This window comes from Siphateles boraxobius, unplaced genomic scaffold, assembly GCF_051911475.1.
Source record: "Siphateles boraxobius isolate OS27281-9 unplaced genomic scaffold, OSU_SipBor_1 7, whole genome shotgun sequence".
NCBI classification, from domain to species: Eukaryota; Metazoa; Chordata; class Actinopteri; order Cypriniformes; family Leuciscidae; genus Siphateles; species Siphateles boraxobius.
Window position 1 is genome coordinate 28,762,298 of NW_027509197.1, and position 16,039 is coordinate 28,778,336.

At 45.9% G+C, this 16,039-nt stretch overlaps 1 protein-coding gene across 1 annotated transcript in view; it reads left to right on the top strand.

Annotated features, from left to right (window-relative positions):
* The window catches only part of lrp1bb (low density lipoprotein receptor-related protein 1Bb), a 393,159-nt gene that overhangs the window by 112,524 nt on the left and 264,596 nt on the right, over nucleotides 1-16,039 (top strand). The window contains exon 2 of the mRNA XM_077217131.1: nucleotides 11,913-12,035. Within this exon, the coding sequence (XP_077073246.1) occupies nucleotides 11,913-12,035 (123 nt within the window). The remainder of the gene's footprint in view (nucleotides 1-11,912; nucleotides 12,036-16,039) is intronic.

Here is a 16,039-nt window from a genome sequence, read left to right on the forward strand (position 1 = left end):
CGAAAAAGTTGTGCATAGTGTGTTGGCAGGTGAGGCATACACGTCCATTCAAGATTTTCTTTAAATCAGTTAAATTCTAAATTGTCTAATGCAGAGTCTTGCTTCTCTTCGAGCACACATTTTCATCTACTTTAAAAGTTTTATGTTTTATGCTGACCAGGGACCCTTTTACAGAGTCTTGCATTATGTTCATTCTGTGTGCCTTCTGGTTTTGCAGTTCGGAAACAATGGGATCTTAGGGGACCCTTTCTGAGGAGGCCTTATGTGTTAGAGGCCTTCTGTATCAGTTCACGCATCGTTGAGCAGCACTTCTTGGTCTCTGGCGAGCTGGAAGGTGCAGGGTAGTGAACTTGAATCTTGACTTGGTGCTGAGGCTGTGTACCCATGGATGGCTGCTGGAGTTCCTGGGAACTACTTGTTCGAGCCGGATGTTGTTCTGGCTGTACGACTGCACGTTCAGCTGTCACGTCTGGGGTATAAGAGTTCGATCTTTGCTCTTAGCTTTAGTGCCGAGTCTTTCAAAGGGCTGAGCTGACGTTAAAGTGAGGTCTGAGCCGGTGTCTACCAGGGCTTCCAAGCTCACCTCATTTTCCAAAGTGATGGCTAGGTAGAGTTTCCGGGCCACCCCCTTTTTCGATCAGGTTCCCCAGGAGTCTTAGCGTAGGGGCTGGTGTGGTGATCGATGGGCGGTTAGGGCCGGACTTGTGTAGTTCTCTGCGGAGACAGACAGACAAGCAGCATTTCTAGGTATTTTGGGCTTTTGGACCCAGCTGTGGGAAACTGTGCTGTGTCGCTCAGGCTGTGCAGCTGTCAGCTGTGGTGGCTGGGTGATGCTGTCATTTTGTGATGTGACAGTTAGCTCTGTGCTCTGAGGCTGACGAGCAGTGTTCTGGTTGCCTGGTTCAGGTCTTACGCTTAGACATAGGATGTCTGTCTTGTCCCTCTTGTCTCCTTTGGAAAGTCTTTTGTGAAGAAGCTCTTTCAGCGACTTCAGGGTCTCAGCTGTCTCAGATGTGGCGGCACTGTTTTTTTTTTTTTTTGATGTGGGTTCAGACTTGTGCTTACCAGTGGCATGTCGAGAGGGGTTACGCTCTGGGCTGTCTGGGCTTGATGGTCTGGTCGATGGGGCTCGGCTCTTTGTAAACAGGGCTATGGTGTTGTGGGGCGCCCTCTAGAGGCAGCTCTGAGTAGGGCTCAGAGACAGAGTAGATTGTGGGGTTTTTCAAAGTCTTTTCGGACACAGTCTTTTGCTTTGTGTAAGCTTCTTTTAGCTGTTGAGTAGTCATGCTATGTGGTCAGGCCAGGATGTCTAGATGATGTCTCACTGTGGGGTGCAGATTTCGGAGAGACAAAGTTCTGAGGTTGAAATCAATCCTCCATGCCGGACTGATTGAGGTCCATGGCTGTGATTAGTCTTTGGTCTGATTCTGGATCAGAGAATTCTTTAGTGAAGGCCTGCCGCAGCGGCTGGTAGTCCGACTTGACTGTCTCTGGTTGACGGTCGAGGAAGCTGCGCGCATCACGACTGGACGTGATTCTGAGCAGGTACAATCTGTCCCACGCGGTGACGTTGGTAACAGTTTGTAAGTGAAAGTCAATGTCCTGCGGATGGCGTGCACGTTGTGGCCTCCTGCATGGTTCGGAGTGAACATAGGGATGTTTCTGGCCAGCTTGTTAAGTCTTTTGGGAGCCATGCCGTGGTTAGTGGCCGGGGCTCTCCTGGAAAGGCTCTTCCCCCCTCGCTGCTGACGGGGGTTCTTGTGGGCTGGCTGGTGATGTTTTGAACAGTGGGCTTTCACCCCCCTGTACAGCTCTGGGTTCTTGGCTGAAAGGTGCGGACTGGCTGGTCAGGGAAACTTTGTGGTGTGCGTTTCCCCTTCCCGGTCTATAAGAGGGTTTCAACTCTGTGTGAACGGTGTCAAGTTCGTGTTCGAGATCTTGTCTCTGCTGAACGTGCTTGTGGATGGTAGCACGGGCCTCTTGCGAGTTTCTTTCGCAGGCCGTGGCTTTCGAGTCTCTTTAAGTTCAGTCTCTGCTCTTTGCAAGGGGCTTCACTTTTGTCGGAGTTTCTCGTTGAGTTCCTCTCTGGTTCTTTTCTCTGACTGCACTCTATGTGCAGATGAAGATCAGATAGGGCAGTTTGAAGTCTTTCCACTTCCTTCTGTAGCTCGGGGTCGTTGTCATCCTCGGCTTGCATCCTTAGCGTTGCAACTTCGTGCTCCAGGGCGATGCGGCTCCTTTCGTGGAGACGTGCTTGTGCGATGAGCTGGCAAGTGAGGTTGACGTGTCTGACCGGTCTTTGTCGTGGGAGCTTTGGCTTGGTTTGTGCGCCATCAGCCTGTCCACGTCTGCGATGCTCTTGGCTCGGGGCTCTGAGTCACTGGCGACCTTGGTCAGGAATGGAGGTTTCATGAATCTCAGCCATGTCTCCAGGTTGTCCCAGCGGGTTGTGGGACTGTAGGACCGGAACATACTGGCTTCACTGTGGGCGAGAGGAACACAACACACACACAGAGAGACCAATGGAACTAAATTGCCCCTTGGGGATTAATAAAGCTATCTGTATGCAGGTTCGTTCTACGTTTAACAAGCTATAATACGGGCTATGCCGCGTATGAAAATTTTGGTTAACTGATGCCGACAGTTAAATCATTTGGTAGGACAATTTGGGTAGGTCAGCATGGCCTGAATAAAGATTTTTAACGGGGCGGTAGCTTAGGGGTCACCTGTTGATGCTAACGGCTTGGTTGTCAAACTATTATTCAGCGTTCCTTGTTGTCTCAGATAGGTTCTGTCTCTAAGTGAACTGAAAGGAGCAGAGCACAACAGGAAAGAGCAATGGCAAGACAGCAAAGTTTTAAGTAACATGCAACCATCCAAGATGGAAAGGTCTGTAATGAAATGGCGTTAATAGTACACAGGAAGTGTACACAGGAAGTGTTACAGGGGAAGAGGAGGCCTAAGCCTGCGATTTGTGGCTAGGAGAGTAGGAGGGAGCCAAACACTTCAATGACCGGGGGAATCTCTAGATTCTGTGGCCAATACTAAGTGATGGATTTAATACCTTTTCTAGTTTCCCTGGGGTGAACTGAGGTCATTCGGGTTGGAGTCAGCATTTTGGTTGGTCTCTCTGTCGTCCCCAAACACTTGACAGCAGTGTCCCGGGCCCTTCCGCATATCTGTACCGATGTGTGCCCTCACGCAACCCGACCTTGAACACAACCGGCAGTGCCAAATTGGTGATGTCGTGTTGCGGGCTGCACCAACGGAGAAATACAGGAAAGTCCGAGACCCGTGCTCAGTCAGCGCTGGTGACGCAGGTCAGACGAACCAGCCAGCTGGACCCCAAGCAGAGATGACTGTCAAATCACCACAGCACGAGAGAAATTTCTACCTACAAACACAAAACAGGATGAAGGACAAGTGAACCTCAACGTGAATTAAAGCTCTCTCTATCTAAATCAAATTGAGTGTCTATTTTTTTTTGTAGAAAAATCAAAGGCAACGGTTTTACTAAAATTATGGTACAAACAAAAAGGGAATTATGACAATGTTAATTATCAGAACAACCTAGCCTCCATTCAGAGAAGAGATTAAGTGCAGCAGGAAGAGCACAGGAGGAAGCAAGCTGTAGTGGCGCGTTTGGGCCACTAAGGGTTTGGGCCACTTCCTCCTAGTGGTCAACCTGGCTGACAGAGAACTTGATTTAAATTGCATTCAAACTGGTTTAAATACAATTCAAATCAAGCGTATGCATAGATGTTAAGTAACTTCTAGAATGGTAAGGATACAGTTGTCATAACGTATCCAATACATAACGTAACGTATCAAATCAAAATTATTGAAAATAATTTGAAAAAGGAAATATAGAAATAAAGCCATAAAACCATTCCCAACAGGAAAGGAGACTTAATTCAAATTGATCTTGAAATTTGTTTGTTTCAAACCAAATTTGATTAAGTGTAGGAAATTAAAGGTTGGCATTATATTTGATGATGATCACGACTACGGTGAGGTATCAATGATAATAACCAAAATAAAACCAACTGGGAGAAAGCCACTTCAGAAAAGAATGATGTTAGGAACTAAGTGATGAGCTGACGTAGAGGGGGGAGGCCACAAGGGGCGCATTCCTCCTAAGTGGTCATCAGAAACTGGTACTGCTTACTTTTAAATTTTAAATTCAACTGTGGTTTGAACCAAATTCAAAATAAGTGTACACAGTCGGGAGTGAAATCATGTTAGTAAAACTGGAACTTGCACATGCATTGAAAGTTAGAAACACAATTTCAGAAATTCACTGGAAAAATCTGAAATTGTGATGAGAGAGATTGTTTAGGAAAAGACGGCCTCGTTACTAGTGTCCACGAGATGGCGCCATTTCGCTCATGGAGGGTAAAGTCAGGGGGCGGTGCGTAATTCGAGAACTGTCAAGCACTTAGGCCTAAGGGCTGCCCTCTAGTGTTTGTCAGTGGAATAACAACCACCCTGCTTCCATGTGTGATTCAAATTTGAGCGTGCAGACGCTTTGTTTTCTGTAAGATCACACTTATCCAAAATAAAATCTCAGCGTTTTTTTTTTTTTTCAGCTATATTTCACAAAACGGCGTGGCAGGAATTTTTTCTACACACAAACATAGGGACAACCGGAATTAGGCATCGGTTTTTCAATTCCCACATAAACAATTAGCGCTATTATTCACACGTGTTCGCTTATGAATTTTAAACCTCGGCGGGTTTTTTCTATTCGACACACGTGTGCACGGAAGGATTTCTTCGCTTCCACACACTAATATGGACAACAGGAATTATACGTCTGTCGTTCGGATCCAAATAACATTTATCAAATATCACTTATGATTAAAAATGTTTTTCGGTTTTGGATTTTTTTGGTGCTATATTTTAACAAACACGTCTGGCAGGATTGCTTCGCTGCGTCGTGCAAAAATAAAACAGGAAATATTCGTCTGTTTTTTCGACTCCCATGACATATTATCAAATAGCACTTATGATTAAATATGCTTTAGGTTTTTTACAATTGAGTAGCTACGTCAATGTTTAACCAGGAGTTCATCGTTAATCTAACGATTATAATATCAGGCCTTTCTTAAGAATAGTGAAAGAGCATCGTTTCACTAAATCTAGTCTTCACCCTGACAGAAGAATCTCGTTCGGACAGGGGAGTTTAACATTAAAATGTCACAATTCAAAAGAGGTTTCTTCGTCTTTTGTTGGACAAATTTAATACTATGAAACTGCAGTTTTACTTTTAGTTATTAACAATCGCAAAAGGAATGTTAGACATTATTTTGCAGCTGTTAATGTGCTGAACTGGACTCGGCTTTGTGCCTTTAATCAGTCAGCCAGTGAGTTCGCGTTGCGTTCACTCACTCGAGGCGCGCGTACATTATTAAATCACAATATAGACATCGATTGAAACTGAATTGCTCAAAAACAAGTTTAAAATGTGCCCGCATTATTCTCCACCATTATGTAAAGACTCTGGGCGGGTCTAATCCGTGGGGAATTTGCATATCATAATTAATAATTGGTAATTAATAATTATTCATACATGTTTGGATTAGATCAGTCTTACATGTTAATAAAACTCCCGATAAGGGATGATATGTAATTTTACCTGCATGCATGCTTGTGTATCCTTGCACTTAACCACAAGTTGATTGCAATTACCTGCACGGACCACGTTTTACAAACCAGGCAAAATTAATTAGCTCAATTGTCAGACTAATATCTGTGGGAATCCACAATATCATCTTACTTTATAGGATTTCAGGAAAAGCAATTCTGTGGCCACAAGAAATGGGTTTCCTGCCCTATAAACACATACTCTTTAAAGTATCTTTAATTTGTAAGCTTGTTGCTATAAGATCTTTTGGCACTTAAGGGACTTAAATGAGCAAAAAGGCAGTACATCAATCAGATGAATATAATGAATTTAATAAGGCAGAACTACTTATGTATTTACTACGGTTACATGGGATATATGTATTTACAAACATAATAAACAACAATACACGATAAGGCATCGATGAATGAGAAATGCATAGAGTGTGGACAATGGAAACACGTGTGAGAGGGGAAGGGACAGAGAGAGAGAGAGAGAGAGAGAGAGAGAGAGCATTGGCAACATTCCCCTGACAGTCCCCTGCCTGTGACAACACGAAAACATCATCTTAATGCTTCTTAGAAGCTCTATAAAGAGATATACTTAAGTTTCTGGGTCTCTCTGTGTCGCGGCATTCCTGCGCGTGCGTGAGCGGAGTCCTTTAGGAAGCGTCACTGGGTGCTGCTTGGCGCGCGGTGAACGGAGTTTCCAAGTCTTTGGGGTAACATTACCAAAGGAAAATAGTTCGGCTAAGTTTGTTTCACTTTGTGGAAGTGAACAGAGTCGACTACGGAAAACAAAACTGACTAACAAAGAAAAGAAATAAAGATCTCTACGGGGAAATCACGCGGAGTTAACGTCACATCTTCGCATGGCTGGTGAAGGAGCGTGTGTGCGTCTCTCGCCACATGGTCACGTGCGCGTGTTTATCCTTCAAAACGAGCGCGCGCTCGTTTAAAGGTCCCTTGTAGATGGATTTGCTGAAGAGATATGTCACGCGGTGTTCTTTTCACTCGTCGATTGGAATTAAACACGGAGACTTATCTAAGACTGAAAAACACAAATTAAACTAGAAACAAATAAAAGAAAGGCGAAGAGCTCGCCCGGAGGCGAGACCCTACATTTTTGACAGTCAGAGTAACAGAGCGACGAGCGGAGGGGGGAAGCGTCATTTATCACCTTGGAGAAAATCCGGCCTCTTCCTGTTGACTTGGCCAATTAGAGGGTTGGAATTTCACAGGCGGGACTTTGGTTTTTATTGCTCTTTGTCTAAGAGAGAGACATTTGAAACCGACGAAATTAGGGTGTTTAAGAGCAGAATCTTCACAATTCTTATAATACTAATGTGTCACAAGTTTAGCAAAATGTAATGTCAATTAACAAATGGGGAATGAAGATTGGAGTTTATCAAGACCAAACTTGCCACAAATGGATTTGGTTAAACATTAGTTGGCCAAGTTTAAAACATTATCGCATTAGAGTTGTCGAGAAACATAGACCAAACCACCAAAAGGCAACTCATGAAATAGGGAACTTAGATACATTGTTCATACAATTCTCAAGTGGATATATAATAGCATATACTGTATATATATGAATACAGGATTCATTTCTCCTCCTTGGTTAGAATTCAGAGAGGGTGGCAGTTCTGTGAACATTCCTTTGGGTCGTAAACGCCGTTATCTAAGAACACCAGTGATGTTAGTTTTGGTCTCTTTTCACTCCAAAGATGGAAAACATAGTAAACTATGTTTTTCATTAACTTCTTACATATATTTGGCTCGAGCAAGTTGAGCGATTTCGTTTAATACCAATCACTCCGTGTCTGTTACGCATACAAGGATATATATAAACTCTTAGACCTTTATAGAAGTCCGCAAGGTTCAACTACATAACTAACAGTCCTAGATAGACAGGATACAGTATAAACTTCAAACATACAGGAATACATCATGTATACATTTCATAATCACTCATTTCTGGGTTTTAATGTTATAGATGCATATATGTGTGTGTGTGAGTGTGTGTTGTCCATTTGCGCATCTGGCATTCCTTCCTCGCTGGGGGGGGGGGTTTGGAGATAACGGTCTTCTTGGATGTTGGCTCGCGAACAAATCAGGATCGCGCGAGGATCTCTTTGGGGACTCATTACGCTGTAAAGGTGTCACAAACTAATCTACCCTCCAGACTGGCTGGCGCTAACGGAAGATTTAGAATTGGAAGAGTCATAGGTTGGGGCTTTAGAAACCCCTGTTAACGTGTGTTTATTGTGTTAAGGAATGCTGACTCCATGATTCTGCGCTCATACCCTACAAGTTACACCAGAGGCCAGTCTCGAGAGGCTGGTACCCTTAGTAGAATTTCTGGCAGAGTGGAAAAGCCTTCCAAAAATATCTCATTGGGTCCTGCAGACAGTAGAAAAGGGTTATGCTATCCAGTTCAGGTGTCGTCCACCAAAATTCAGAGGGGTTCTGCACACAGTGGTGGGCCCCGAGCAGGCTCTGGTATTGGAACAAGAGGTGAAAACGCTCCTTCAAAAAGAGGCTATAGAACGGGTTCCTCCTCCCAGTTTGGAGTCAGGTTATTACAGCCGATATTTCATCGTTCCAAAGAAGGATGGGGGGTTGCGTCCAATTTTAGACCTGCGCATATTGAATCGCTCGGTAGGGAAGCTAAAATTCAAGATGCTCACTATCAAGCAGATCGTGTCTCAAATCAGGTCCGAGGACTGGTTTGTCACGATAGATCTGAAGGACGCATACTTCCATGTGTCCATCCTTCCACAACACAGGAAGTTCCTGAGGTTCGCCTTCGGGGGCGAGGCGTACCAGTACAGGGTTCTTCCGTTTGGCCTAGCTTTATCTCCCCGCACTTTCACGAAATGCATGGATGCAGCACTAGTGCCTCTGAGGCTTCAGGGCATTCGTATTCTCAATTACATCGACGATTGGTTGATTTTAGCTCAGACCGAGCAGATGGCGGTTCGGCATCGAGATGTCGTCCTCGCTCATATCAGAAAGTTGGGGATGAGGCTGAACGCAAAGAAAAGTGTATTATCTCCTTCCCAGAAGACCACTTTTCTGGGTGTCGTTTGGGATTCGGTATCGATGCGGGCGCGACTCTCTCCGACCCGCATCGCTTCGATTCTCTCAGCTGTGAAACAAGTGAAGCTAGGCCAGCTACTCACTGTCAAGCAGTTTCAGAGACTGTTGGGTCTGATGGCAGCAGCGTCCAACGTTATACCTTGCGGCCTGTTGTACATGAGACCGCTACAGTGGTGGCTCAGGACCAAGGGATTCTCCCCGAGGGGAAATCCGCTCCGCACGTTCAAAGTCACGCGGCGCTGCCTTCGTGCTCTGGTCATGTGGAGAGAAACTTGGTTCCTATCCAAAGGTCCTGTGCTGGGGGCTCTTTGTCGTCGCATAACGCTAACGACGGATGCTTCCCTCACAGGGTGGGGGGCGGTCATGAGTGGTCGCCCAGCCCAAGGTCTGTGGCAGGATCATCATCTTTCGTGGCACATAAATTGTCTAGAGATGTTGGCTGTGTTTCAGGCTCTGAAACACTTCCTAACAGACCTGAGAGGCCATCATGTGTTAGTTCAATCAGACAACACGTCGGTGGTCTCTTATATAAATCATCAGGGGGGCCTCGCGGTCTCGCCGGCTTTACAAGTTGGCCCGTCAGATCCTCCTGTGGTCCCAAGGGAAGCTACTATCTCTGAGAGCAATGTATCTCCCTGGGTATTTGAATGTGGTAGCAGACTCCCTGTCGAGGCAGGGGCCGAGGCCAGGGGAATGGAGACTCCACCCCGAGGTGGTGGAGCTCCTTTGGTTGAGTTTCGGTCGCGCCGAGGTGGACCTATTCGCTTCCAAGGAGACCACTCATTGTCATCGGTGGTTCTCCATCACTCTTCCAGCCCCCCTGGGGTTGGATGCTATGGTGCAGCCGTGGCCGAGGTCACGTCTGTACGCCTTTCCCCCGATTGCTCTGTTACCAGGAGTTCTGGAGAGGGTCCGCCGGGACGGGGTCAGTCTACTACTAGTAGCCGCGTTCTGGCCGGCCCGAGTATGGTTTGCGGACCTGATTTCTCTCCTGGACGGTTCTCCTTTGGAGCTCCCGGTCAGGAGGGATCTACTCTCCCAGGCGGGGGGCACGATACTTCACCCCCGCCCAGAATTGTGGAAACTGTGGGCTTGGCCTCTGAGGGGGCCCAGCTCATAGACTCCGGTCTCTCAACCGAGGTTGTTGAGACCATTCTTAACTCCAGAGCTCAATCCACGAGGAAGCTTTATGCCTTGAAGTGGAAACTTTTCACTTCTTGGTGTGGAGAACACCTGCAGGACCCAGTTAACTGCCCAGTGGGTGCAGTGCTGGAATTCCTGCAGGAGCGCTTCTCCACAGGGTTATCCCCCTCCACACTAAAGGTGTATGTGGCGGCACTAGCTGCTTACCACGTCCCTTTCAGTGGAGTTTCTCTTGGGAGACACCCGCTTATAACTCGTTTCCTCCGTGGCACTTTGAGGCTGAGGCCAGCAGTTCGTACGAGGGTGCCGACTTGGGATTGTATTAGAAGGTCTTTCCCTAGCTCCTTTTGAACCTATCGAAGAAGTTCCCGAGAAGTTTCTCACTTTTAAGACTATCTTTTTGCTTGCTATCTCTTCACTAAAAAGAATCGGAGATTTGCAGGCTCTGTCGGTTTCACCCTCGTGCCTGGAATTTGCACCTGGCATGGTTAAAGCTTTTCTGCATCCTAGACCAGGTTACGTTCCTAAGGTTCCTACTAATATTGTTAGACCTACGGTTCTGCAGGCTTTCTGTCCTCCTCCATTTATGTCATCGGACCAGGAGAAACTTAATTCACTCTGCCCTGTTAGGGCATTAGACGCTTATGTCCACAGAGCTGCCCTGTGGAGGAAATCAGAACAACTTTTTGTATGTTTCGGGCCACCCAGGAAAGGGTGTCCGGCGTCTAAACAGAGAATGAGCAAGTGGGTGGTTGAGGCTATCTCACTTGCTTATGAGTCGGCTGGCCAGCCTTCACCTTTGGTTGTCCGAGCTCACTCTACCAGGAGTATGGCTGCTTCTAAAGCTCTTTTGTCGGGGGTTTCCCTGAGTGATGTTTGTGATGCGGCTGGATGGTCTTCACCGCATACTTTTATTAAGTTCTACGACCTAGACTTAAGCTCTACCCCTGGGGCACAGGTGCTCTCGTCCTCTGTGCGCTAGTCTCACATGACGGTCATTTGGTCCTATGGCGACGTGGGTATTCGCGTTCCCGCAGCGTTTGACGCAGCTCGAAGTTCCCTTGAAAGGGAACGTCTCGGTTACGTATGTAACCCTAGTTCCCTGATAGGGAACGAGTAGCTGCGTCGCTCCGCCATACTCCCGGCACTCCCGTTAGCGCTTCCTTCAAGCCTATCAGAAGCTAATGCGCTTGTGTTTTTGGGGTGCTTTATAGTTTCCTGGTCGATGACGTCACCCGCCTATGACGTTTCATCTCTCCATTGGGCTGATTCCATACGTGCTTCATGACGCACAACGCAGGGGCGTTCCCGCAGCGTTTGACGCAGCGTCTCGTTCCCTATCAGGGAACTAGGGTTACATACGTAACCGAGACGTTTCTGAGAGACTCGTAGAGACAGCATAGCTGCTGTTTGATTTTGCGATTGATTTCATTTGTGTAAAGGCTATCATATCATAGGCTACAAGGTTTAAATCATTTAAATATACATATAAAATAGTAGAACGTGTATGATGTAGTATTTTAGTTGATATTAGGCTACTCTTGCCAAGCTCTGATTTCTGAGAGACTCACGAAGATGGTAACGCGCCTATTTGATTTGCGCGCAATTAATTTATAAAGTTTACACTCATTCACTTCACACACTCATTATTACGTAGTGATGATAGAGGTTTATTTATAATATTGTGCTTTCCCCTGGCTCACCTCTTATCCAGAATCACGAGGAGTGACTGTCAGCTGAATATTTTTTCTATTATTTGGCAGAATTATTCATTATTTGTTTTGAAGCCATTATTCGTGCCTTTTCGGATAAGATATTCAGCTTCAGTCACATCCAGATTTTTCCTGCCTGGCTGTTCAGTCAAATTAATTGTCATTGCATTCATGTCACTATAATGAATCATTGTATGACTTCATGCATTTCACATGTACTTACTAATCATTATATTTATTAAACAATCATGTAATTTAGACATTTAATGACTGTATTGCACCTCATTCCATACTCCATTTCTGTCTCCACCCCCCTTCTCTCATTAGAGCCCATTTTGTGTGACGTTGGAGAGTTTCTGTGCGGAGACCAGCTGACCTGTGTGTCTGAGAACTGGCTTTGTGATGGGGAACCAGACTGTCCTGATGGTTCTGATGAAGTTCTGGACAAATGTAAGTAACCATTACACCAATCAACAGTGCCTCAAAACAGATCATTATGTGCTAAACATCTCTACATTCCCATATCTCCATTCGCCAAAATCAGCATTACCCTGCACATGATTATGTTCCTTGCCTTGTTTAATTCCTGGTTGTAGTTCACATGCAAAGTGCGAGGAATGATAGCTGGGCATTTTAGGGTGATAAAAATGTCCTGATTTTAATATTTAATTTTATCAACAAAAAGATTGATCGGTTTATGCTAAAGCCGTGTGCCCAATTGCTTCCTGTTGATGCAGGGCATTTTCAGAAGAGCTTCATTTATAACAGATTCCAGGCACAGTGGGTCAACTATTCTCACCACTGGTATTCTATTATCATTTAGATTAATCATGTTCACTCTTGTTTTATTTATAATGCCTTAGAATGGATTCAGGGTGTATTTATCGTGGGGATTTTGTGGAGCTCATTACCATAGATTATGTATCAATATGAAATGCATTACAATCTGCATTTCACAACAAAATTTGCAGTGGAATTTAATGTGTTTTGGAAGCCAGCACAGACTACTATCGCAAGAGTGTACTAAAAGCACTCCACTGACATGGGTAATTTTATTCATGTGTTTGTGCATATTGGGCACCCTGAGGTTACCGTGTTGCTTACGATAGTGGGGTAAAATCAGTGAGTAAACTGTGCAACCCTCTTAATCCTGAAGTCAGTGCACAATTTTTTGTCATGTAATTGATTTATGTATGCATCTATCTATCTATGTGATTAGAAGGGGCCAATCATATACAGTTGACAAGGATTGAATCATGCCCATAAGAAAAAGGTCAAGGTAAATTGTTTTGGTAAAGATTATCCATTAATGATTAAACAAAAAAAGTTCCCAAAATGTTAGCTGTGGGGTAATGTGGCATCTTCTTGAACTAATGTTTATAATAAGCTTTGGATCTAAATACAGGAAACACTTTGGAAATACACTGTTCTTTTTGAAATGGTAGACGATATATTTTCCAAAGGTCTGAGAGAGCACTGCCAAAGCAAAATCCACCTTTCAAAGAAAACAATTAAAAATTTGGTTCTCACATGAATTTATGCACTTGAGAAGCTACCTCAGCCACATATAAGTCAATCAACTACTAGGACATAGTAATTGATATTTCATTTTCAAATACTTCATATTTTCCTGCAGCCATGATGGTTGGAATGTGGTATAATAAAATCTTAAATTCTGAAAAAGAAGTCAGAATTGCATGATATAAATTTGCAGTTGCGAGAAAAAATTCAGATTTGCGAGTTTATAACTTTTTTCTCGCAATTGCGAGTTTGTCTTGCAATTCTGAAGATTTGAAAAGTCAGAATTGTGAGATAAAAAGTCGCAATTATTTTTAAATAATTGTTTATATAATTGTTAACAATTAAAGAGGTGGTTTACTGCTTTTTTTCTTTGCGTGATTGTGTTTTTGGGGTGCAATATAACATGTCTAATTGTGTGTTTTTTTTTAAAAAGCCTTATTTTTCATAAATTCACCTTTATTGTAAGACGCTTTCTCCTCTGTCATTTGAACGACCGGTTGACTTCCTGATTCTATGAAACAACTCCCTCAGAAACAGGCAATGGGCTCAGATTGGTTAGTTGGGCCGGTGTGTTGTAATTGGCTAAACGTCTCGGTTACGTATGTAACCCTAGTTCCCTGATAGGGAACGAGACGCTGCGTCAAACGCTGTGGTAACGCCCCTGCGTTGTGCGTCATGAAGCACGTATGGAATCAGCCCATTGGAGAGATTGAACGTCATAGGCGGGTGACGTCATCGACCAGGAAACTATAAAGCACCCCATAAACACAAGCACAAGAGCTTCTGATAGGCCTGAAGGAAGCGCTAGTGGGAATGCCGGGAGTATGGTGGAATGACGCAGCGTCTCGTTCCCTATCAGGGAACTAGGGTTACATACGTAACCGAGACGTTCCCTTTCAAGGGAACTCGAGCTGCGTCAAACGCTGTGGGAATGCTAATACCCACGTCGCCATAGGATCAAGTGACCGCCATGTGAGAACTAGCGCACAGAGGACGAGAGCACCTGTGCCCCAGGGGTAGAACTTAAGTCTAGGTCGTAGAACTTAATGAAAGTATGCGGTGAAGACCATCCAGCCGTATCACAAACGTCACTGAGGGAAACTCCTGACAGTAAGGCTTTAGAAGCCGCCATACTCCTGGTAGAGTGGGCTCGTACAGCCAAAGGTGAAGGCTGACCAGCCGACTCACTTGCTCATTCTCTGTTTAGACGCGGGACACCCCTTCTTGGGTGGCCCAAAGCACACAAATAGTTGTTCTGACTTCCTCCACAGGGCAGTTCTGTGGACATAGGCGTCTAACGCCCTAACAGGGCAGAGTAAATTAAGTATGGAGGAGGATAAAAGGCCTGCAGAACTGTAGGTCTAACAACATTAGTAGGGACCTTGGGAACGTAACCTGGTCTAGGATGCAGAAAAGCCTTAAACATGCCAGGCGAAAATTCCAGGCACGAGGGTGAAACCGACAGAGCCTGCAAATCTCCGATTCTCTTTAGTGAGGACATAGCAAGAAGAAAGATAGTCTTAAACGTGAGAAACTTCTCAGGAACTTCTTCGATAGGTTCAAGAGGAGCTCTGGAAAGACCTTCTAATACGATGGCCAGATCCCAGGCCGGCACCCTTGTACGAACTGCTGGCCTCAGCCTCAGTGTGCCACGAAGGAAACGAGTTATAAGCGGGTGTCTCCCAAGAGAAACTTCACTGAAAGGGACGTGGTAAGCAGCCAGTGCCGCCACATACACCTTTAGTGTGGAGGGGGATAGCCCTGTGGAGAAGCGCTCCTGCAGGAATCCCAGCACTGCACCCACTGGGCAGTTAACTGGGTCCTGCAGGTGCTCTCCACACCAAGAAGTGAAGAGTTTCCACTTCAAGGCATAAAGCTTCCTCGTGGATGGAGCTCTGGAGTGAAGAATGGTCTCAACAACCTCGGTTGAGAGACCAGAGTTCATGAGCTGGGCCCCCTCAGAGGCCAAGCCCACAATACTGGGCGGGGGTGAAATATCATGCTGCCCGCCTGAGAGAGTAGATCCCTCCTGACCGGGAGCTCCAAGGGAGAGCCGTCCAGGAGAGAAATCAGGTCCGCAAACCATACTCGGGCCGGCCAGAACGGGGCTACTAATAGTAGGCTGACCCCGTCCCGGCGAACCCTCTCCAGAACTCCAGGTAGCAGAGCAATCGGGAGAAAGGCGAACAGACGTGACCTCGGCCACGGCTGCACCATAGCGTCAAACCCCAGAGGGGCTGGATGGCTGATGGAAAACCACAGATGACAATGCGTGGTCTCCTTGGAAGCGAATAGGTCCACCTCGGCGCGACCGAAACTCAACCAAAGGAGCACCACCACCTCGGGATGGAGTCTCGAATCCCCCGGCCTCGGCCCCTGTCTCGACAGGGAGTCTGCTACCACATTCAAATACCCAGGAAGATACATTGCTCTCAGAAATAGTAACCTCCCTTGGGACCACAGGAGGATCTGACGGGCCAACTTGAAAAGCCGGCGAAACCGCAGGCCCCCCTGATGATTTATATAAGAGACCACAGACGTGTTGTCTGACTGAACTAACACATGATGACCTCTCAGGTCTGCTAGGAAGTGTTTCAGAGCCTGGAACACCGCCAACATCTCTAGACAATTTATAAGCCGTGATAGATGATGGTCCTGCGACAGCCCTTGGGCTGGACGACCACTCGTGACCGCCCCCCACCCTGTGAGGGAAGCATCCGTCGTTAGCGTTACGCGACGACAAAGAGCCCCCAACACAGGCCCTTTGAATAGGAACCAGGTTTCTTTCCACATGACCAGAGCACGAAGGCAGCGCCGCGTGACTTTGACCGTGCGGAGCGGATTTCCCATCGGGGAGAATCCCTTGGTCCTGAGCCACCACTGTAGCGATCTCATGTACAACAGGCCGCAAGGTATAACGTCGGACGCTGCTG